Below are 23,773 nucleotides of genomic sequence, written 5' to 3' on the forward strand. Positions count from 1 at the left end.
AGCTGAACAAACTTCTGGGCATCTGCATAGAATGGCATCTTGCGCTTCTTGCGTAGTGGTGGAAACAGGGCCATGGTGTGAAAGCTCTTTCCTTGAACCCAAGTTACTATTGTCACTGCTTCTATGTTTCTTCAGTGAGTAGTCTGAAGTTCATAATATTTTTTTAAAAATCTTCTCTGGTTTTGCCAATTTCTATCTTGTGCTCTCTGGCTATTGGCAGTTCTGCCATTGGAAACAGTTTCTCCCTGTTTATTTTATCAATGCGCTTTAAGATTTTGAACATCTTTTAAATGGTCCTCTGCTGCTCCAATAAGAACAGCTGCTTTATATGTGTTGATAACTCAGTGCCCTTTGAAGAAATCTCCTCCAAATCTTTTTGTAAGCCTTGGCTTCCTTCCTAAAGTATGGCGACTGGAATCACACATAATCCAGGTAGTTTAGCTATAATCCGTATTTCCATATCTCAAATTGGATGTAACATAAGTGATGAGTTAGGGAAAACATTATTTGCATTATACAGGTCTAATTAGTTATAACCCAATTTTGAGTGGAAACTGGAGAACCGCTTAAAAGTTACTTTGGAAATTGACAGAAAGGCAGAAATATAATTATCTTGGATTCAATGTAATCTCCCCACAGTAATCAAACATAATTCTCTCTTAAGAACATAATTGTTACTTTACTTGCACACTTGTGCAACAATACTCCATTAAACAATGCAATAAATAGTCTTTAGTATCTTCAGCTTACTGTAAAAAGGATAAACCTTTTGTATTGATAATACCATTACTATTGAAAATTCTGCTGGAAATATAATGTTGTTATTTCGAGTCTGAGAACCTCAAGCCCCTAACCCCCTTTGGTCCATTGACATAGTTGTCTTGATACCATGCTTTTCCACACAACGAGGTTTATATGGAACACAACTATCTTGTAATAGTAGAACTACAGTATCTGTCATCCATATGTATCTTAATCAGAGATTTACAAAGGGGTCATAACTTCTTCACTTGCATTCCATGCTTCTGGTTAACAAGCTAAGGATCCTATATGCATTGTAAACAATTTATCTTTCAAGTATTTCGTAAAAGCTCATCCTTTCAAATTTGGGATCAATCTTGTATTTGGTTTGGATTGAAGGGATTCAAAGTAACATTAGCAAATTTGCAGATGACACAAAGCTGGGTGGCAGTGTGAACTGTGAGGAGGATGCTGTGAGAATGCAGGGTGACTTGGACAGGTTGGGGGAGTGGGCAGATGCATGGCAGATAAAGTTTAATGCGGATAAATGTGAGGTTATCCACTTTGGTATCAAAAACACGAAGGCAGATTACTATCTAAATGGCGTCAAGTTGGGAAAAGGGGAAGTACAACGGGATCTGGGGGTCCTTGTACATCAGTCTATGAAAGTAAGCATGCAGGTACAGCAGGCAGTGAAGAAAGTGAATGGCATGTTGGCCTTTATAACAAGAGGAATCGAATATAGAAGCAAAGAGGTCATTCTGCGGCTGTACGGCGCCCTTGTGAGACCACACCTGGAGTATTGTGTGCAGTTTTGTTCCCCTAATTTGAGGAAGTACATTCTTGCTATTGAGGGAGTGCAGCATAGGTTTACAAGGTTAATTCCCGGGATGGCGGGACTGTCATATGCGGAGAGAATGGAGCAGCTGGGCTTGTACACTCTGGAGTTTAGAAGGATGAGAGGAGATCTCATTGAAACATATAAGATTGTAAAGGGTTTGGACACGCTAGAGGCAGGAAACATGTTCCCGATGTTGAGGGAGTCCAGAACCAGGGGCCACAGTTTAAGAATAAGGAGTAAGCCATTTAGAACGGAGACGAGGAAACACTTTTTCTCACAGAGAGTGGTAAGTCTGTGGAATTCTCTGCCTCATAGGGCGGTGGAGGCAGTTTCTCTGGATGCTTTAAAGAGAGAGCTATATAGGGCTCTTAAAAATAGCAGTCAGGGGATATGGGGAGAAGGCAGGAACGGGGTACTGATTGGGGATGATCAGCCGTGATCACATTGAATGGCGGTGCTGGCACGAATGGCGAATGGCCCACTCCTGCACTTATTGTCTATTGAATGGGGTACTGATTGTGAATGATCAGCCATGATCACAGTGAATGGCAGTGCTGGCTCGAAGGGCTAAATGACTTACTCCTGCACCTATTGTCTAATGGAATGAAGTGTCAGTCTAATGGATACACACAAAATGCTGGAGTAACTCAGCGGGACAGGCAGTATCTCTGGAGAGAAGGAATGGGTGACATCCTTCATTCGAGACCTTTCTTCAGACAGTCTAGTGGGCTGCTTTGTCCCAAATGGTATCGCTCTTCTTGAGCATGGTTGGAGAAATTCCATCATATTCCTTACTCATGCCTTGTAAATGGCAGAAAGGCTTTGGGGTGTCCTAGCTACTGAACTGCTCTTATCATCATGATAGTTATGTGGCCGGTCCAACTGAATTCCTCATCAATGCTGACTCACAGGATGTTGTGGAGAATATGCTGATGCAATGTCACTGAATGACAAGGGAGGGGGTAGAGAGGGAGGGGGGTAGAGAGGGAGGGTGAGGGGGATAGAGAGGGAGGGGTGGTAGAGAGGGAGGGTGAGAGGGTAGAGTGGGAGGTTGAGGGGAGTAGAGAGGGAGGGAGAGGTTAGAGTGGAGGGTGAGGGGGAGGGAGAGGTAGGGGTGAGGGGAGTAGAGAGGGAGGGTGGTGAGGGGTGTTGAGAGAGGGGGGTGAGGGGAGAGGGTGAGGTAGAGAGGGAGGGGGTGGTAGAGAGGGAGGGTGAGGGGGTAGAGTGGGAGGGTGAGGGGGGAGAGAGGGAGTAGAGAGGGAGGGTGATGGGGGTAGAGAGGGGGAGGGAGGGGGTGAGGGGGGAGTCGAGGGAGGGGGAGGTGGGGGGGGAGAGAGAGGTAGAGGGAGGGGAATAGAGAGGGGAGGGGAGGGGAGGGAGGGAGGGGGGTGGGGAGACAGGGAGGGGTGGTAGGGTGGTAGAGTGGTAGATGAAAAGGGTGCAGAGGGGCAGAGAGGGGGAGGGTAGAAAGGGAGGGAGGTAGAGAGGGGGGAGGGGACGGGTGTAGAGAGGGAGAGGGCTAGAGAGGAGGGGGGGTTCAGAGGAAGGGGCGTAGAGAGGGGGGGTAGAGTGGGATGGGGTTAGATAGGGAGCTGGGGTAGAGTGGGAGGGGGAGGACAACTTGTTCTATTTTATCTTATTTGATTGTGCACACCAGGTTGATTGCATTTGTGGAAACACGTGAATGTTGCAATCTCCCACCACTGTCCCATTGTGATGTCATTTGTAAATGAGATCCATTGTGATTGGATGTCTGTGAGATGGCACTGTGACATCATCAATGGAAGGTGCTGCAAGATTCCCACTGCAAAGCTGTTAATTTTTTGAAATAATAATAAATGTATTTGTATCGCACATTTAAAAATAACTCACATTGACCAAAGTGCTTCACATCAGTGCAGGTACTAATTTGGTACATACAACGGTAGGCAGACCCAACAATAGATACATACATAAACTGTTTACAGCGCCCCCTCAGAGGGGCTCAAAAGCACTAGGGAGTAGAAATGGGTTTTGAGTCGTGACTTAAGACAAGGCAAGGCAAGGCAAGGCAAGGCAAGGCAAGGCAAGGCAAGGCAAGGCAAGGCAAGGCAAGGCAAGTTTATTTGTATAGCACCTTTCAACAACAAAGTAATTCAAAGTGCTTTACATAAAACATTAAAAGCATTGGAAAGAAACACATATAAAATGACATTTAGATGTAAAACGGTTATTTGATTATTCAGATAAAATAATTACAAAATTAAAAGCAATCAAATAAAATATTTAAAATAGAATAAAACCAGGAATAGAAGTGCAGTATACAGTGCAGTATAGGTAATTAATGAATTGTATTGTTTACTGAACGGCAGCGGCAAACAGAAAAGTCTTCAGTCTAGATTTAAAAGAGCTGAGAGTTGCAGCAGACCTGCAATTTTCTGGGAGTTTGTTCCAGATATGTGGTGCATAAAAACTAAATGCTGCCTCTCCATGTTTAGTTCTGACTCTGGGGACACAGAGCAGACCTGTCCCAGACGATCTGAGAGGTCTGGGTGGTTCGTAGCTAAGCAGAAGATCAGAAATGTATTTTGTCGCTAAACTATTCAGTGCTTTGTAAACCAACAGTAGTATTTTGAAATCAAAGGAGTCGATGGTGGGGGCAGTTCTGATGAGGAGCGGGATGCTATTCCACAGTCTAGGTGCTGCAACCGCAAAAGTGCAGTCACCCCTGAGCTTAAACCTCGACCGTGGGATAGTCAGTAACCCCAAGTCGGCCGACCTGAGGGACCTGGAGGTAGAATGGTGGGTTAGAAGGTTTTTGATATATGGGGGGGGGGGGGGGGGGGGGGGGCAAGCCCATTAAGGGCTTTGTATACGTATAAGAGGAGCTTGAAGTTGATTCTGTTCCGTACTGGGAGTCAGTGGAGAGAGGCCAGGATTGGTGTGATGTGGTCCCTTTTACGGGTACCCGTCAGGTCTTGCTGCGGCGTTTTGGACCAATTGCAGGCGGGACATGGCTGATGCCAGTGTATAGGGAGTTGCAGTAGTCAAGGCGGGAGAAAATGAATGCTTGGATGATTTTTTCAAGGTCATCAAATTTGAGGAATGATTTAACTTTAGCTATTGTACGAAGCTGGAAGAAACCAGCTTTTACCACAGAGTTGACTTGCTTGTCAAATTTAATGCGGAGTCAAATATCACGCAAGGTTTTTGACGTGCGGTTTGACTAAGGAGGTTAGGCGTCCAAGGCTGCCTGTTATCGTTTTGATGGAGTCGGAGGGGCTGAGTAGGACGACCTCAGACTTGCTCTCTTTAAGTTGGAGGAAGTTCTGAGCCATCCAACATTTTAAGTCATCGAGGCAGTGCATGAGGCTGTTTAAATTAGACCGGTTGTTGGATTTCAGGGAGAGATAGAGCTGTGTATCATCTGCATAGCAGTGGAAAGAAATGCCATGCCTTTGAATGACTTGGCCGAGGGGGAGCATATACAGAGAGAAAAGAGAATGGGGCCTTCTTCTTCTTGCATATGGCGTGCACAGCCTAAAGTTGTAGGACAACATGTTCTATTTGATCTTATTTGATTGTGCACACCAGGTTGATTGCATTCGTCGAAACAGGGCAGACCACGTGAAGGTTGCAATCTCCCATCCCAGAATGGGGCCTAGGATGGAGCCTTGTGGAACCGTGCAGAAAAGGCTAGCTGGGGAAGAGAAAAAATTGCCTATGTTAGTAGAGAAACTCCTATTTTTTAGGTTGGAAATGAACCAGCTCAGGGCAGTGCCATCTACACCAACCCCGTACTGGAGACGGTGAATTAGGCTGGTACTGTATCAAACGCTGTGCTGAGGTCAAGAAGGAGCAGGATTGCACAGTCGCCGGAGTCGATGGCAAGAAGGAGATCGTTGTGTCCCTTCAACTAGGCAGACTCTGTGCTGTGGTCAGCCCTGATTAACGATTAAATGTTTAAAACTTTAAAAACCTCCGAAATAAAGGTTGGAATGCGATGGGAAGATGTTTAACCTGTCGAGGGAAAAATGTGGTCAGGATGTGTGAAAATGGGAAGGCTGTGGCCTAGCGTTTGGAAAAAAATATGAATTAATCAGATTGTGGCCAGATGACACACATATACACATACATACGAGAAGAGTTTTAGTAATATACTAGACTAAGTGGGACCCCGTGGGTCCCAGTCACACGGGAGGCCTGGTCCCCCAACGCAACCCATTCCCCAAAGCAATATTCCACCCCTCATGCATTCCCCCAATGTAACCTGTTCCCCCAACGCAATATTCCACCACTCACCCATAGCTGCGCAGGCACGGCTCATTTCCCCCTCATCCCCAAGCACTCCCTCCCCCTCCTCTTCATGTGTGGGAGGGTAGGAGGGAAGTGGGGTGTGTGTGGGGGGGGGGGGGGGGGGGGGGGGGGGGGGGTGGGAGGGGAGGGGAGGTGTGTGTTGACGGGGAGATGTAGGAAGGGGGAGAGAGGGTGGTGTGGGGGGAGGGGGGATGTGCATAGTTTTAAGATGAGAGGGGAAAGATTTAATAGGAACCTGACGGGCAACTTTTTTCATATAGAGGTTAGTGGGTATATGGAATGAGCTTGAGGCAGTAGTAGAGGCAGGTACAGTAGCACATTTAAAATACATTTGGACAGGTACTTGGACAGGGAAGGTTTAAAGGGATGTGGGCCAAATGCAGGCAAATGGTTGGACCATCTTCTTCTGTGTGAGGTATGATTCAAAGTACTAAAGTATTTTTCCCTTGATCTGAACCACAGATTTCAGATTGTCTCAGGGCTCCTTGATGCCTTACTTGAACGAATATGCTTTGATATCATGGAAAGTCACTGTCTCATTTAACTCCACATCTGAATTTCACAGTTCACGTTTGGACCTAGACTGTGATGAAGCCTGAAACCTTGGTAAAACCAACTGGGCATCACTGCGTATCTTATTGGTGTGTGTTGGTGAAGGAACAGTGAATCAGATAGCCAATTAACTGTCACTGACAGTTAAAAATTAAAGTCAGAATATTTTAATTTATGGGCTGCTTAATTAAATTACTTGTGGTTATTTCAAAATAGAAGTGAAGAGGAAAAACTGCATGTTTGTCATTACAGAACCTGCCTGCTGTCTTTACTAGTGGCTTGGAGGTTATATAAATGATGTATGAACTGCAGCGTAAACAGTAATGAGCACTGTAAGGGCAGTGTTTGCAAAATCAGCAGTCAGTCTTAGTCATTCAGCGCAGAATGCTAAGTAGCAGCCATTGGGATAAAAAGAATGAGATTAACTCAGATGAAGCATTTTTACAGTCCAACTGACACGACAAAAAAGCAAAAACAACACACAGGAACAATAGTAAGCAGTTGAACATTATTTCCAGTGTCCAGCCAGTTTCTCTTCCAGAGCTTCTGCCCCACTCAATCTGACATTCTACAGTACAATACAATACAATACAATTTATTTGTCACTTGAACCTCATAGAGGATCAAGTGAAATGTTGTTTCTGCAGTCATACATACAAGAAAAAAAAGACCCAAGACACAACACAATTTACACAGACATCCATCACAGCGCATCTCCACCTCGCTGTGATGGAAGGCAAAAAAAACGTATCTCTCCCCTGCACTTCCCTCTCCCCCCGATGTCAGAGTCAAAGTCAGAGCCCCCGGCGGGCGATAACAATTGTCCCTCGGCCATCAACGCTGCGCCGGGTGATGCAAGGCCGCGCTCCGGGTCCCGTTGTTGGAGCCCCGGCGGGCGCCAACAAAGTCCCGCAGCCGTTGAAGCCACGCCGGGCGATGATGTAAGGCCCCGCTCCAGGTCATCCTCGACCCCGCTACTCGGGCGGGAGAAGTCGCCGTTGCGGAAGCCCAGAAAAGCGGTCTCCCAGCAGGGACCCGCGGGCTCCCGATATCACTGTCCACCAGACCTGCGGTAAGCCTCCGAATCTCCGAGGGTCGGGTCGCAGCAGCGCGCCACCACCGCTCCTCCCGCTCCAGACTCGGCCAGCTCCATGATGGTGAGTAGCTCCGCAGCTCCGTAACTGGAGCCCCAGGACGTTCCTGCTGGAGGCCGCTTCACGGTGCAGCCCCAACGACAACGGAGACCCGACAGGGAAAGGTCGGGTTCTCCGTGCAGGGGAAAATTTTTTAAAGTTTCCCCCCCCACCCCCCGCCCCCCCCCACACACACACACACACACACACAAACCCCATCAAAAAAATAAAAACTACATTAAAACGGGACAAAAAATAACAAAAAAACAGACGGACTGCAGAGGCCACTGCGACGTGAGTCAGGCTACTCAAAATGAAGGGTATCGCAGCAGAGACAATCCTGTCTGACACCCATTAAATGCAAGCATGTACATTTCATGGGTCACTGGATATATTCAGGAGCAGCTATCCTAAATGATTTCTTACACAATGCCCTCACTATCATCCCAAGGATATGTAAAGAAATTATCACCAAGACAATGGGTGGCTGCTGTACAGTTATATTTGAAGGAAAGTTTAATGGAGGCATTTCATCTTGAGGTGGATACTATTGGAAAAGAAGCAGTGTACGGCATGTTATGAGGCAGTGACTGGTTGAGAAATCCTTATGCATGCTCATTCTTTATGCTCAAATGAAATGACAAATTGTGCATGATGTGAGGAATATCTTAGAATTCATTAATAATGAATCTGGACTGGGAGTGTGAAGTCCAAAGGAAATCCAAATACTGACAATTTGCAATAATGATAGATAATGCCGCAAACACAAGGAAGTTTGCATCAATGTAAAAAATGGAAAACATTTCAGATACAGACTCCAACCATTTAAGGTAGACATATAAATGCTGGAGTTACTCAGCGGAACAGGCAGCATCTCTGGAGAGAAGGAATGGGTGACGTTTCAGGTGGTGACCCTTCTTCAAGCATTTAAATTGTTTTCTCTGAACGATTGCTATGTATTTCTACTTCTGACTGCTTTATGATAAAATACAAAGAAAATCAATTTTATTCGAAAAAGAAATTAGAAGGAAAGAGCATCCAAAGATGCTTTATTTTAGTCACAATGGCTTGTTTTAGATTGGAATTGTTCTGTAAAGAATGCAGGTACAACATTATATATTTAGGATTTGACATTTAATTTGGATGGTTCAGCATCTAGGGATCCAAGAGACATATCTGAATTCACCCTGAGGTGTTACAGCTGTTCAAATGTTTCTCTGGCCAGCCTCCCATCTTCAATTTGAACTCATCAAAGCTCTGCTGGGTATATCCTGAGTTATAGCATCCAGTGCATCCTTCAAAGCCTCAGATACCAAATCATCTGCAGTTTTTGAGATCCTACCTCCACCTATCTTGAATAAGTGATCCTCCATCAGCCTTCAAACACTTGTGATCTCTCCAATCATCTAATTATAGCCTGCTGTGCATCCATGGCTGTGGTTTCTTCGCCACTGATGAGCATGCCTTCAACTAATTGGGTCCTAAACTGTAATTCCCAATCCAAACATTTCTCCCTCTCTAAACGTACTATACTTATTGTAGACATAAGAGACTGCAAATGCTGAAAACTGGAGCAACAAACAAACTGCTGGAGGAACTCAGCGGGATGAGCAGCATTTGTGGAGGGAAATCGACAACCCTTCATTTGGGGCCACTGGCCTGAAACAATGACTATGCATTTAGTTCATCCTCTTACATGCCACGGAACTGACAAATATACACAGCAAGGAAAGACACAAAATGCTGTAATAACTGAGCGGTTCAAGCAGCATCCCTGTATAACGTGGATAGGTGATGTTTCAGGCCCTGGCCCACTGAGTTACTCTGGGATTTTGTATCTTTCCTAGGTAAACCAACATCGGCAGTTCCTTGTTTCCAGCATCTGCCAGAGAATCTAAGGCTGTTTCGCTGGTTTTTACAATTATGTTTTTACCTTCCAGTACCTGCTGTGCACCAGATATTTTCAGTCTTATGGTAAACTCTCAAAGGCAGTCCGTATCCTGCTCGGATTCTACCACTGGGGGATATGTTATGCTGAGCCAATAAGTACAATCAATGCTGAAACAGATATGTTTCTTTCTGGGCCACAGGAAAATATTAAATTGTGGGGATTAGAAAGTGCTGAGTGAGATGATTAGATCAACAATGATCTAATTAAATGGCAGTGCTGACTCCAGAAGCTGACTGGACCTCATCTGCTCTCACTACTTGATCTATCTTAGATGGGGAACAATGCTGTGTTTTCAGGTTGTTTACAAGATAACACTGTTATGTAATGGAAATAATACAAAGATGACCCTCTAATAAAACAATAATTTTGTTTACATGGCACATTTTGTATACTAGAATGCTTTACAATGTGCTCTCTAAGCAGCAGTGTCAGTAGTCTGAACAAACCAGGTAGCCATTCTGACAGCAAAGTAACGCAGTAGCAATTAATCTCTCTGGGAGGATTGCACACTATAACTGCCTACGCTTTGTCAGGTTATGCCACAGAATCCTTACCCTCATTTGAACAGATGTTCAAGGATTATATTTCCAAGTGTCAGCTGTAAAGATTTACAGACTGCCCTGAACAGATTCCCCTAAATAGAGAAAGCAGTAGGAAGAACAGAACAGCAAACAGCAATCTTCACAGAATATCGACCATTCTGAAAGATGAATACTACCCACATATGTCCTTGCTTCCTTTTACCTATCTTTTGCTGCACTAGTTGAATTGTGATATGGTTTTCTAAGCGGAGATTTATCTTACTTCTTGCAGTGCTAGATTGTGTGTCTTGTCATTAATGAATGCTTGGCCATAATGTTTTGGAGTGGAATTCACAACGCATGTGTGAAATAATCATTGGGAGCAAAGGAGGAAACTGAAATCAGCGTGGCTCTAATCCCACACGAAGGAGAGCTGTCAACTCCATTTACACGTTTCAGTACACAGCAAGAATCAAATGGAATTGTCTGTTGCTGGAGGATCTGTCAGTCATTTTGGGATTTGAGCTTCAAACATACAGTTCATGCAATACTGGAGTGGAAATTCTGTGTATCAATCACTCACCCATCTGCCATGACCATCCACCCCGACAGCACACACCCAAATTACATTAACAGCGCACGCGCCACACACACACACACACACACACACACACACACACACACACACACACACACACACACACAACACAACACACACACACACACACACACACACACACACACACACACACACACACACACACACACACACACACACACAACACACACACACACACACAACACACACACACACACACAATGCACACACACACACAGGGTAATGCATGGAGGGTATTTTTATCTACTGGGACAATTGTTGACCTGAAAGAGCATAGTTCAGATTGATCTCTGACATAAAGGTCTTAAATTGTGCTGAGCATAGGGACTGAACATACCAGCCAGGATTCAGAAGATTGGATACAATGGGACCATCCTTTCTAACATGTATCTGAGATTTAGAACATATCTTGTGAATATAAACTTAGTTCTTGGTCAGCATTGATCTATGGCATAGAACTGTCCCCTATTTTGGCTTAAAGTTTGATGGCAACGGTTGTCCAAAGTGAAAAAAACACCAACATCCTGCATTTGTAAAATATTTTTAATTGGATAAAATTGCCCAAGCCACCAAACAGCAAAATAAGACAACATTTTCATCCTCTGCATAAAATATTGTCAATACATGGAGCAAATCTAAACCAGTGATTAATAATTAATTGTTAAATAATTCATCTTGGAGCTACTCCTGTTAATTACACTGGCACAATTACATTGCTTCCCAACTCACTACTTGTATTTAATTTCCTTACATTAGTGAAAGTCTTCCTTACAAATCTAATGTTCAAACAAAAAATTGATTCCCTCTGCAATCCCTCTCCTTATTTTGATGGTGCAAATAGTTAATAATTATTGGCAGATTGTGCTATTTCTGTGATCTACAATTTTCTCTCAGCGGCTGTTATCAAAAATAAGTCTTTTACTTCACAATTATTTATAGGATCTTGCAATGCATAAAATAACTTGCATTTGCCAAAATGTAACACTAGTCTGAGTTAAATTCCCTCTACCATTCCTTGGACAACTTCCCTAATTCATCTTGATCATGTTGTAACCGTAGGCAACCTTCTTTACTGTCCACCACACCTCCACGTTTAGTGTCAAAATTACTATTTACGTCACCAATATTCTCATCAAAATCATTAATATAATAACCAAACAACAGGGGACCGAGCACTGATCCCTACAGTACACCACCAAGGTCTTCCCTTGTTTCCCACAACATCTTAGGTTGTTTACTGGTCACTCCCCGGGATTTATCCACCTTTATGTGTCTCAAGACCGCCAACAACTTTTTTATAATATCAATATTTTACAGGGCATCATTGTTCCTTTCCCTGATTTCCATGGCCAACACACGTCTAAGGTATTCAAACTCACGTGTCTGGATCAATGGACGGAATTCTGGTAGCTAGTCCAGTGATTAAACCACTTCATTATCACACTTTATACTAATTCCTTTCTTAGATATGGCTCAATCAGACTTCCCAAGTGGTTGATTTCTTAGTGTGAATCTAGATGATTAATTCCAGGAGGCACCTCAGTCAATTCACAAAATGCTCTTGTACACATACTCCTGCTGGGGTTCAGTGGATCAGGAGATGGATCATAGCCAATTTTCTCTTCCTATATGATTAAGTCTTAAATCGAGTTTTGCCATGGTAAAGGAGAGCAGGCTAAATGCCACTTAAAGTAAAAATTAAATATTGAGGTTTCCCCTTCCAAATTGGGTGGAAGCCAGATTAAGAGAACAATGTGATGGGAACAATATGTGGACATTATGTGGACATTCCACAACCCTATGCTTAAGCCAAACTGTGTTTGGTGATTAAATGTTCGTACCTAAACTTGTTTCTATCATGTCTCACTGCTTGGAACATCGCAGTATGTGGATAGAGTTGGTCATATTCAGCTAGTTTTGGTGACCTTGTTCACTCGGCCACTCTCGAAGGACAAGAACCAAGCAGCTGTCAATTATCCTCTAATTGATCTCTAAATCCGCAAATTTAGATCACTCCCCTCAGGGAGTATCCATGCTGTGGTCAGAGGCAAACTGGATTAACCATCCTCAAACTGTCTTGGTCATGCTTCATGTGATCAATGCCACAGAAGATAGCCAGGTTAATAATCATAACTCGTTTTAGAACACTGACACTATATCTCGAGTTTATCTTTGAAAGACTCTTTCCAAAGGTAATTAAATACAATATTAACAAGTAATGTCAGAGCAACTTTGCTCCCTTGATTACTCAGTTGTCCATTGTGGAACTGAGCCAGAAAAGACAGGATACTCCCAGCCTGCACTGAATTAACTGATATATCAGCACTTTTAAAACTGCACACTGGTACAATTGGTAAAATAATCCTGAGAAGAGCTCTGCATTAGATGATGCAATAATCGATAAGAATCTCAAGGACACAACTCATTCTCATACCTCTGAAAATGGAGGGAGATATAAAGACATCTCCTCCACTTTGTATCAGTTCTGTTCCTTGACGGACAGAACAGTCAATCTGTTAGACCCTAACCCTAAAGCCTATTAGATCCTAATCTTCCAATACTTGCAACTAATCTGACAAGCTCATTGTAGCAATTCACACTGCAAATTCCTCAAAGCAAACGCACACTACATCAATATATAAAATAGTGGAGGAATCATTCTTAAAAAAATAACAGCAAATGATTGTGAAACAGTCAAGTAATAATTTAAAGAACATTTGAAACAATACTCAACATTTCAGTAAGAGTTTTAATTATTTCTAATCAATATTGCCACGGGGTGAAATCGCAGAAGGTCTTGCCAAGTGTTAACCATTACACAAAATTACACCATAAATCATCTGCATGCATTTTTGGCTGTAAATGCCAGATCAGCAATCACTTACCCAGAAGAGAAAGCTGAAGAAAAATAGGTAGTACTTAATCCAGGGGTTAATAAATGTAATATTTTCACCTCTGTTCAGCCTTCTTCCAATGTCCATCGTGGAAATTCAACAGCTGCAAAAACAAATGTTTATCAGAAGAGGAAAACCAGCAGAGAGCCTGCCAAATGATAAACGATAAAGAAAATGTCAGCAGACTTCTGGCTTAATGTTCCTGTGCAGTGTGTGTGTGTGCAAGTGACTATGTGCGTGCTGGTGTGAATGAGCCTGTCTGCCACTAAACACTATGACTCGCCCTGTGCCTGTAGTTGGTTCTGTACCATAAATAGATGCGTTTTCTTATCACCTAAACCTATGCAGCTCAGACACAACATGAGCTGGAATACTGATTCATCATCAGATGGGGCATACTTGGCACCGTGCACAAAGCACGGGCTTCAGAGACTGCAATTGAATTTGTTAATTACTGAACTCAATAATGTTGAAAAACAGAATTTGCAATTGTGCCTTTGACTTCCTCTTTTGTTATGACCTTCAGAGTAAATATTTAGCAAGTTTTTTTTTGCATCACCTACACATTTAGAATATTTAAGCCATATTTGAAATAATCACTACACATTAGGATATTTGGTTATTCACGTAATTTTTTTTAAATTGCACTTTTCAGCCACTTTGTCCCAATTCTCAGCTAATATGAATTGACTGCAAATTGCAGCATTGATATCTGGACCTTTGTGAACTATTGCATTGTAAAGTACAAGATGAGGGAAATCGATGCTAATTAATATTCCCAGACTATTGCCTGCAATAAAATGTGTCTTTGTGTGTCTTGTGTGGGGGGTAGTGTGGGTGGGTAAAGGGGAAACAGTTTTGGTCGCCTCCTCCACGGAGAGGCGACGTTTTCCATGTCGCCTCCCCCGTGGCCTAACATCTAGGATCGGTGCGGCCTACGTGCCCGGGGCTTCAGCAGCGGGCGCAGCGTGGCCACTCGTCACGGAGCGGGCAAGCCCCCGCCGGAGGGGAGCGCTCCGTTCGCTGGCCCGCGGTAGCCTGAAGCCGCGGTCTGCAGAGCTCCAGCTGGCGCAGCGTCCGCAGCCTGGGATCCCTCGTTGGGGACCCAGGAGGAGAAGAAGCTCCCACCGCTGGCCCGCGGCCTTCTTCTACTGCGGGCCCGGCGTGGACTTACCATCAGGAGCAAGGTCCCTCGCTGGGGACCCCTGGAGGGGAGCTTCGACCGCCGGCCCTGCGGTCTGTGGTGCTTCTGGCTGCGGCGCGGCGGGAACTTTAAATCTTCGACCGCTGGCCTACACCAACTTGAGGCCGTGGTCTCTGATGGGGAGGCACCGATTCTGGACTTACCTGGACTTTTACCTGTCTGCACATCTGGACGCCCGCAGCGGCTGCTGCGGAGGGTTGAGGTCCCGACCACGGGGGAAAATGGAGGAGGGCTGGCCAATTTTTGTGCTGTGGTGGATGTTTGTGTTAAATTTTTATTGTGTTTTTGTCATTGTACCGCTGCTGGCAAATTCATTTCACTTGCACTTTATGTGCAAGTGAAATGAACCTCAAAGTGGAAGTGGAAGGAACCTCAACCCTCCGCAGCAGCCGCTGCGGGCGTCCAGATGTGCAGACAGGTAAAAGTCCAGGTAAGTCCAGAATCGGCGCCTCCCCATCGGAGACCACGGCCTCAAGTTGGTGTAGGCCGGCGGTCGAAGATTTAAAGTTTATGTGCAAGTGACGAATAAAACTGATATTGATATATTGATATTGAAATCAGAAGTTGTTGGAAATACTCAGCAGGCCAGGCAGCATCTGTGGAGCCAGACAGTTAACATTTAAGATCCAGGACCCTTCACCAGAACAAATGAGGAAGCCAGTGTGCAAAGGCAGCAGAGTGCCACTGCTGGGTAAGCTGCATTAGCTGTTATAAATGACGCCTAGTGGGCAGGCAGTTTCTGGATGTGGAGGGAATTGATGTGAATATGGGGAGCATAAATGGGATGTGTAGGATTGGTGTAAATGGGTTTTGATGGTAGATACAGACTCATTGAGCCAATGGGCCTCTTTCAAGTTCAAGTTCAAGTGAGTTCGTGAGTTTATTGTCATGTATCCCTGATAGGACAATTAAATTCTTGCTTTGCTTCAGCACACAGAACACAGTAGGCATTTACTACAATACAGATCAGTGTGTCCATATACTATAATATAAATATATACACACATGAATAAATAAAATGATAAAGTGCAAATAACAGATGATTGATTATTAATAATCAAAGTTTTGTCCGAGCCAGGTTTAATAGCCTGATGGCTGTGGGGTAGTAACTAGTCCTGAAGCTGGGTGTTGCAGTCTTCAGGCTCCTGTACCTTCTACCTGAAGGTAGCAGGGAGATGAGTGTGTGGCCAGGATGGTGTGTGTCTTTGATGATACTTCCAGCCTTTTTGAGGCAGCAACTGCGATAAATCCCCTCGATGGAAGGGAGGTCAGAGCCGATGATGGACTGGGCAGTGTTTACTACTTTTTGTAGTCTTTTCCTCTCCAGGGCGCTCAAGTTGCCGTGCCAAGCCACGATGCAACCGGTCAGCATGCTCTCTACTGTGCACCTGTAGAAGTTAAAGAGAGTCTTCCTTGACAAACCGACTCTCCGTAGTCTTCTCAGGAAGTAGAGGCGCTGATGAGCTTTCTTGATGATTGCATTAGTGTTCTTGGACCAGGAAAGATCTTCAGAGATGTGCACGCCCAGGAATTTGATGCTCTTGACCCTTTCAACCATTGACCCTTTGATATAAATGGGGCTGTGGGTCCCCTAATACATAACTGTCTCTACCTGTGCTTTAAGTTGCAAAGAGGTGGAAGGGTGAAATGTTCAAAGGAAATAATTGCAGGAGGTTGGAGACCAATGTTGTTCAGGTGACAACAGCATTTTCAATGTGAATAATTCAGAAATAAATAATGGCAGTTAGAGAGAGAGAAAAAACCCTAAAAAAACAAAATAGCATTTTGGAATTGTAAGTCACAGGACACAATAAATGCTGAAAAACCGAAATAGAGAAGCTGCTGTAAATGCTCCGTAGATCAAACATCACCTGTGGACGTCGAAAAGCTGAATTAATATTAGGAGTGACTGTTTTTTTTATTAGAACCAGTCAGTTCTGACACAAACAGGAAAGGCTGATGTGTAGGAAGGAATTGAAGATGCTGGTTTACACCGTAGACACAAAATGCTGGAGTAACTCAGCGGGACAGGCAGCATCTCTGGAGAGAAGGAATGGGTAACATTTTGGGTCGAGACCTTTCTTCAGACAAGGAGATAAGGAAATGTAAGGTGTGAAAACAAGACATCAAAGGGGATGTAGGTCAAGAAACATGTAGAATAGATCAATGTTAGCTAGGAGAAGGTGACAACGAAGCATACAGAGATAAACATACAGCCAAACTGGTCGGAAAAATTGGAAGGGGAAGGAATGAACTTACTTACTACCTATTATACCTCCTGGCATGTAGGGCAGCAACGAAGGTCCTCCACTTAGTGTTGATTCCTTCAGTTGCTGTTTCCGTAACATATTTGTTTTACGAGACAGGGTTGTTAGCCCTGTGCTCATCCTCCAACCTGGAGGACCAGTGGATCGCTCTTCGTCTCACCTCTACCCTTCGACCTGTCCAGCATGGGAGACCCTAACAGGAGGCGAATCTCCCGCTGGCATAGCTCTAGGGGCCACTGAGACACACAAGCTCCCCGACCACAACTAGGTTGCAATCCAACGGGGAGGGGCAGGGATGGAGAGAAAGTCAACATTCATACTGCTGGGGTGTAAGCTGCCCATGTAAAATATGAAGTCACACAAAAATGCTGGAGAAACTCAGCGGGTGCAGCAGCATGGTATGGCAACTGCTCTGTCTCCGACCGGAAGGCATTGCAGAGGGTGGTGAAAATTGCCCAACAATCATGCATTGAGTCTGTCCAAAGCAAGCGCTCTGCGGAGGGCGCTCAGCATCGCCAAGAGACTGCTCTCAACCCTCCTACCATCCGGGAGGCGCTACAGGTGCTCTCCGTTGCCGAACCAGCAGAGAGGAACAGCTTCTTTCAGGCCGCTGTCATTCTACTAAACAAGTACCTTGGTGACTGCCAATCACCCCCCCCCCCCGGACCCTTATTATTTTTTTTTATTTCAAATCGTTTGCTATGTCGCTCTTCAAGGGAGATGCTAAATGCATTTCGTTGTCTCTGTACTGTACACTGACAATGACAATTAAAATTGAATCTTGAATCTTGAATCTTGAAGCATCTATGGAGCGAAGGAAATAGGCAACGTGCCATTAAAAAGAGAATTGCAGACATTATTTTCAAGTATGTGAGAATAATTTGCAGGATTATTTGGAAGGAGATGGGAAATAGGTCTGATGGGATTGTTTTGTCAAAGATAACATAGACTTGATGGGCCAAATAGCCAATTTCTGCATCATAACAATTCAATGATTTTTTGCAGGATTGGATTTCAGATGAGGAGGGTATTGAGCTCTTGCGTCATGTTATATATTTTAGCTTTAGTTTTTAGTTTAAGTAGAAACAGGCCCCTCAGGCCACTAGTTCTATGTTATCTCACCTTCACATCCTCAACACTAGGGGCAATTTACAGAAGCTAATTAACCTGCAAACCCACATGTTTTTGGGACATGGGAGGAAACCGGAGCTCTCCACAAAAAACCACGTGGTCACTGGGAGAGCGTACAAATTCCACACAGATAGCACCCTTGGTCAAGATCGAACCCGGGTCTCTGGCACTGTGAGCCAGCAACTCTACTGCTGCACCACTGTGTCATCCGTATTGTTAAATAGTACACTGACATTGAGGAACTGTTGCAACATAGTGATAATGGCAAGATTAATATGATGAACATATTCTCAAACACATTCCAAAATAAGTGGCTCAATCTCATCAACTGGATGGCAGGTGACTGTTACAGGGCCTGAATACTATTATGGACTACAAGCCATAATCAGGGATGATCTCCGGCAATGACGCATCTCTACCAGACGAGCTCAGTGTCTTTCATGACTATTTTGAGCATGCAACAAAGTTTGCGTTCTGAACAGGTATAAAAGGAGCATCCCACCATCCCCTATAGTTCTGTCTCATACATCTCGGTGGCAGAATTCAGATCTGCTTTCATGAGAATAAACTCTCGGAAAGCGGCGGCCCCGATAGAGTTGTTGGACAGGTTCTGAAATCTATCAACTGGCTGCAGTATCCCCCGGCATCATTAACCTCTTGCTTAAAGCCTACTGTTACCATATGCTTCAAAGAGACCTCCATCATTCCAGTCCCCAAGAAAAATAATGTGACCTGTCTCAATGACAACTGACCAGTAGCTCCTATAAAGACCATAATGAGGTGCTTTGAAACATTGCCAATCACCAACATCAGTACCCAGTCTCCGGACTATGGAGTACACCAGGTCTCTTGCACTGCATTCAGCTCTGAAGCAGCTTGACAATAAGAACACCTGTGTCAGGATGCTTTTTATTGACTACAGCTCAACCTTCAACACCATAATACTGGATAAGCTCATCTCTAAACTCCTATACCTTGGCCTTGTGGGCCTCCATCTGCAATTAGCTTCTGGATTTCTTGACCAGTAGACCTCAAGGTCAGAGTGAGATCCAGATTTGTGAATAGTCAGAAAAGGACCATGGAGAAGGATGGATTCACCATGACTGTGACTGAGGATATCAGCTACAAACTCTTGAATATTTAAATGGAGGAAAACTCCGTACATTCTGCACTGCACATCACCTTATACCATCCGTGTGGCGCCCATTTTTTTTCACTTCTTCTTAAAAAAAAGATAATCATGCAGGACTTTAATGTACTTTTCAAAGACAGAAATCCTGGATGCAACCTATTATTTTACAGCACTATCGTACTGCATTAACATTCAGACTGTCTTTGTAAAATAATACAGATTTTTTAACATTTGTACTTAAAATGCACCAGCAGCATACATTAAAATGTATGTGTTAAATATTTTAAGCCCCTTGAGTCAAAATACAAACATTACTTAAAATCATAGTGAACTAAACAGAATTTTTTTAAGGTAAATATGGTAATAGCTAGTCTCAGGACAGAAATATGAAGGAGAATGGGACAAGTAAAGTAAATTATTAATCAATAAAATATATTGTTAGTATTTCAGTAACACTGGCCTTTGAAATTTTGGTTACACTTCTGATCCGTTGTAGTTTCTTGGGCTCCTTATTATGTACTGGTCACACACATGAACTCTACTTCATAAAAGGAATTCTTAAACCTATTACTGAATTGGACTGCCAAAGAATTGACAAACTGAATGTAGAATGAGCTTTAGTGCGAGGTGAAATGCTGCCATGACAAATTTTGAACATGGATTTAATCTGTTTAAGAAGGTCAATATAGATACTCCAGGAAATTATAGCCTGGTGAGCCTCACATAAGCGCTCAGGAAGCAACTGGAGATGATTCTTAGTTTAGTTTAGTTTACTGTACTTTACTTTACTTTAGTTTAGAGATACAACATGGAAACAGGACCTTTAGCCCACCAAGTCCACACCAACTATCAATCACCCGTTCACTCTAATTCTATGGTATCACATTTTCACATCTACCTCCCACACATTAGGGATACATTTTACAGAGCTGCCAGCGCAGGTAGCTGAGGAAGGTACTATCACAATGTTTAAGAAACATTTAGACAGGTAATGGATAGGACAAATTTAGAGGAATATGGCCCAAGCACAGGTAGATGGGACCAATGTAGATGGGACATGTTGGCCGATGTGGGTAAGATGGGCAGAATGGCATGTTTCAATGCTGTAAGACTCAATGCCTCCAAGATTATGTCTTATTTTGATCTAATTTTGACCTCGGTATCACTTTCCCACATTCTCCCCATACATTTTGGCATATCAGGTTTCTTTCAATCTCAGCGTTGAATATATTCAATGATTTGGTTTCTAATTAGAGGGCCATTGCTACAATGACTCTTTCACTGAGGTAATTTTGTCTCAGTTCTGGAATTCTCTCCTAAAACTTCTCTGCCTCCTTTAATCGCTCTTCGGTTGAAGTCACACCCCTTTGACCGAGCTTTTGCTCACCTATTCTAGTGTGGCTTCATATCAAATTTTGCTTGATAATGTTGCAGGTTTTAAGGCATGTGTTTAATAACAATTATTATTGATGCGCCAGTCATGATGTAATTATAACATCCTGTCATAGATAGTGCTACCCTACCTCCCACCTCCCACCCACCCTACCCTCCTTCCATAGCAAGCACAATGGAAAGCTTCCAAAGTCTACCACCAATTCTCTACTTTTTCGACTACAAAATTGACACATTTTATTACTTAATAATTAGTATTATTAAACAAAATTATGAATAAATTAAAAGTAAAATGGTAAGGGACTGTATTATATTGTGTGCACTAGTTTATCCACCATTTTACCAACCTTCGTCTGAGTCATACACGTCCTCACTTCCATTGAGAATTAGCTTACATTTTGATGACTTGGTTTAAATTAAGCCACCACAGATGTCATTTGGCCATTGTTGTGGCACGAGGAATAGCTTTTTTAATTCTGTTGAATGGAGATGTTGTCTTCACATCAGCTGAGAATGCGGACATCACAGAGGAAGGATGTCCTGAAGAGAAGTTGACTTTTCTTCAGCAATTGTTTTAACAACTGCTATCTGTGATTTTACAGTCATTATGAATAAATCTCATGGGAAACACCGTCCGTAAACATGACGCTGCAGGTGCTGCTGACAGCTTTCTTCCCCTGAAAAACTCGGTTTCCATGATGGCCATTTTTCTGGTATTAATTATGACAGAATAAAAGTAGAGTACAGCATAGGAGCAGGCCCTTCGGCTGTGCTGACCACAATGTTCAATCAAACTAACTCCAGCTGCCAGCACATGATCCAGATTCCTCCACTCCCTGGATGTTCATGTGCCTGTCTAAATGCCTCTTAAATGCCGCTATTGTGTCTGCTTCCACCACATCCAACAGCGTGTTCCAGACACCACTTGCCTCACACATTTTAAACTTTCTGACTAAAGATTCTATCTACCCTTTATATGCCTTTCTTAATTTGATCAGGTTGCCCCTCAGCCTCTGACACTCCACTTAAAATAATCCAATTTTGTCCAACCTCTCTTTATAGCTAATACACTCACATTCAAGTAATGCCCTGGTTGCTGCCTGACCTGCTGAGTTACTCCAGCATTTTGTGACTTTCCTTGGTAAACCAGCATCTGCAGTTCCTTGTTTCTATTGTTTCAACATCCAAGTTAACTTCTTCCAAACTTTCTCCAAAGCTTCCACATCATTCCTGTAAGAGTGACCAGAACGGTACAGAATATTCCAAATATGACCTTGTGGCGGCACCTGGTGGCTAGCCATGGGCATAGCGAACCCTTGGCTCAGGAGGGAGGGGTTGAGCGTCTCGTAGTGGGAGGCGTAGGGTCACGGGGTGTGGCCCTGGGTATTTACGGTTGGGTAACGCCCGTGCATGTGGTTGGAGTAGGGAGCAGCACGGTAGTAATAATAAAATACATTTTGTTCTCACAACTTTGTGTTCGACTAATTCTTGTCTGGACTCCTGTGAGTACCCGCTACACTGGTGATCCCAACGATCAGGATTGTAATCCTGGCATAATTTCTGAGAAAGATGCACCCCGCTCAACCCGCCGCTGCCGCCTACGAAGCTGAACTCAACGCGGTCGCCCTGAAGCTTCCTATCTTTTGGACCTGGTTCCGTCAGGTTGAGTCGCAGTTTCACGTCCGTGGCGTAATGGTCGACGAGACCCATTACCATTAAGTGGTAACCGAACTCAACCAGGAAACGGCTGGTCGAATCGTGCCGTACCTGGATAATCCCCCGGCGGTGGGGAAGTACGCAGGCCTCAAGGAGCTGCTGCTCTGGATCTTCTGGCCGAGCTGCATGGAACGAGCGGTGCGGGTTCCCAACATGGGCGGGCTTGGCAACCGGAAGCCCTCGGCCCTCATGAGCAAGATACACGCGGTCATGGGCGACCTCTGGCCCTGCCTCCTGATCGAGTACACTGAGCTTGAACCGGCCCGTTCGCGGAGCTCGGTTGAGCCGCGGGACTGACTACCATCGCCCGGTGAGGTAACAACATATCGCCTCAGCGCAGAGGGAGAATGAGGAGGGAAGAGACAGTAACTTTAAGACTTTTGCCTCCATCACAGTGAGGAGGTGCCTGGTGAACTCACTGCGGTGGATGTTAATGAATGACAAATAAAGGATCTAATCTAATCTAATAAATCTAATAATCTACATGCAGCGGTTGCCACGTGACATCCACAGGCAGCTCTCCGGGGAGAGCTTCGAAGATCCTCTGAGGCTAGCAGCGCATGCCGACTAGCTGTGGCTGGCCGACCAGCAGGAAGTGGGTGTACTGGAAGCCCTGGAACGGATCGATTCAGTGCCCTGGAAGGCACAGCGGCCTAGGACCACGCCGACAAGAGGCTCCACGGAGCTGCAGACCAGGCATGTGGCACAGGAGACAGGGAAAAAGATGCGGTGCTCTTACCACCTACGCTGGGGGGCAGCGGCCCGCCGATGTCGCCAGCCGTGTGCGTTCCCAGAAAACTCCGGAGCCGGCTGCCGGTAGTCACCGTGGTGGTTGGCGAAATTCATCGTTTGTATGCCTGGACAGGCGCTCGGGGAGTAGGTTCCTGGTGGACACTGAAGCGGAGGTTAGTGTTTTGCCTCCTTCCGGAGCAGACGCACAGGCCGGTAAGCGGGGCCCCCTCTTAACCGAGGCGAACGGGAGTCCCATCCGCACCTACGGCGTCCGTACCATCCCCATTATATTGGGCTTGTACCATTTCACCTGGCCCTTTTGTTGTCGTAGACGTGGCCCAGTCGCTGCTGGGCACAAATTTCTTGCGGGCGCAAGAGCTCCTTGTGGACATGAAGGGCCAGCGCCTCGTCCATGCGTCATCGTTGGAGGCGATTTCCTTGCGCCCTACTGCGCCCACCCCGTCGAACAGCAACCCGGTGGCAGCGGTGGACAACGTCTACACCCAGATTCTGGTCGAGTTTCCGGACATTGGCTCGGCCAGTCCAAAACACGGGGTCCAGCACCACATCCGCACCTCTGGCCTACCGCTCCACACCCGCACCTGCAGGCTTGCCCCCGACAAGCTTCAGATTGCCAAGGTGGTTTCGCAA

At 44.7% G+C, this 23,773-nt stretch overlaps 1 protein-coding gene across 1 annotated transcript in view; it reads right to left on the minus strand.

Annotated features, from left to right (window-relative positions):
• Positions 1-13,923, minus strand: part of tspan33b (tetraspanin 33b) — a 30,986-nt gene extending 17,063 nt beyond the window's left edge. The window contains exon 1 of the mRNA XM_055639274.1: positions 13,540-13,923. Coding sequence (XP_055495249.1) covers positions 13,540-13,635 — 96 coding nt within the window. The 5' untranslated portion in view covers positions 13,636-13,923. The remainder of the gene's footprint in view (positions 1-13,539) is intronic.
• Positions 13,924-23,773: the final 9,850 nt, after the last annotated feature.

The sequence above is a fragment of the Leucoraja erinacea genome, chromosome 8, assembly GCF_028641065.1.
Source record: "Leucoraja erinacea ecotype New England chromosome 8, Leri_hhj_1, whole genome shotgun sequence".
NCBI classification, from domain to species: Eukaryota; Metazoa; Chordata; class Chondrichthyes; order Rajiformes; family Rajidae; genus Leucoraja; species Leucoraja erinaceus.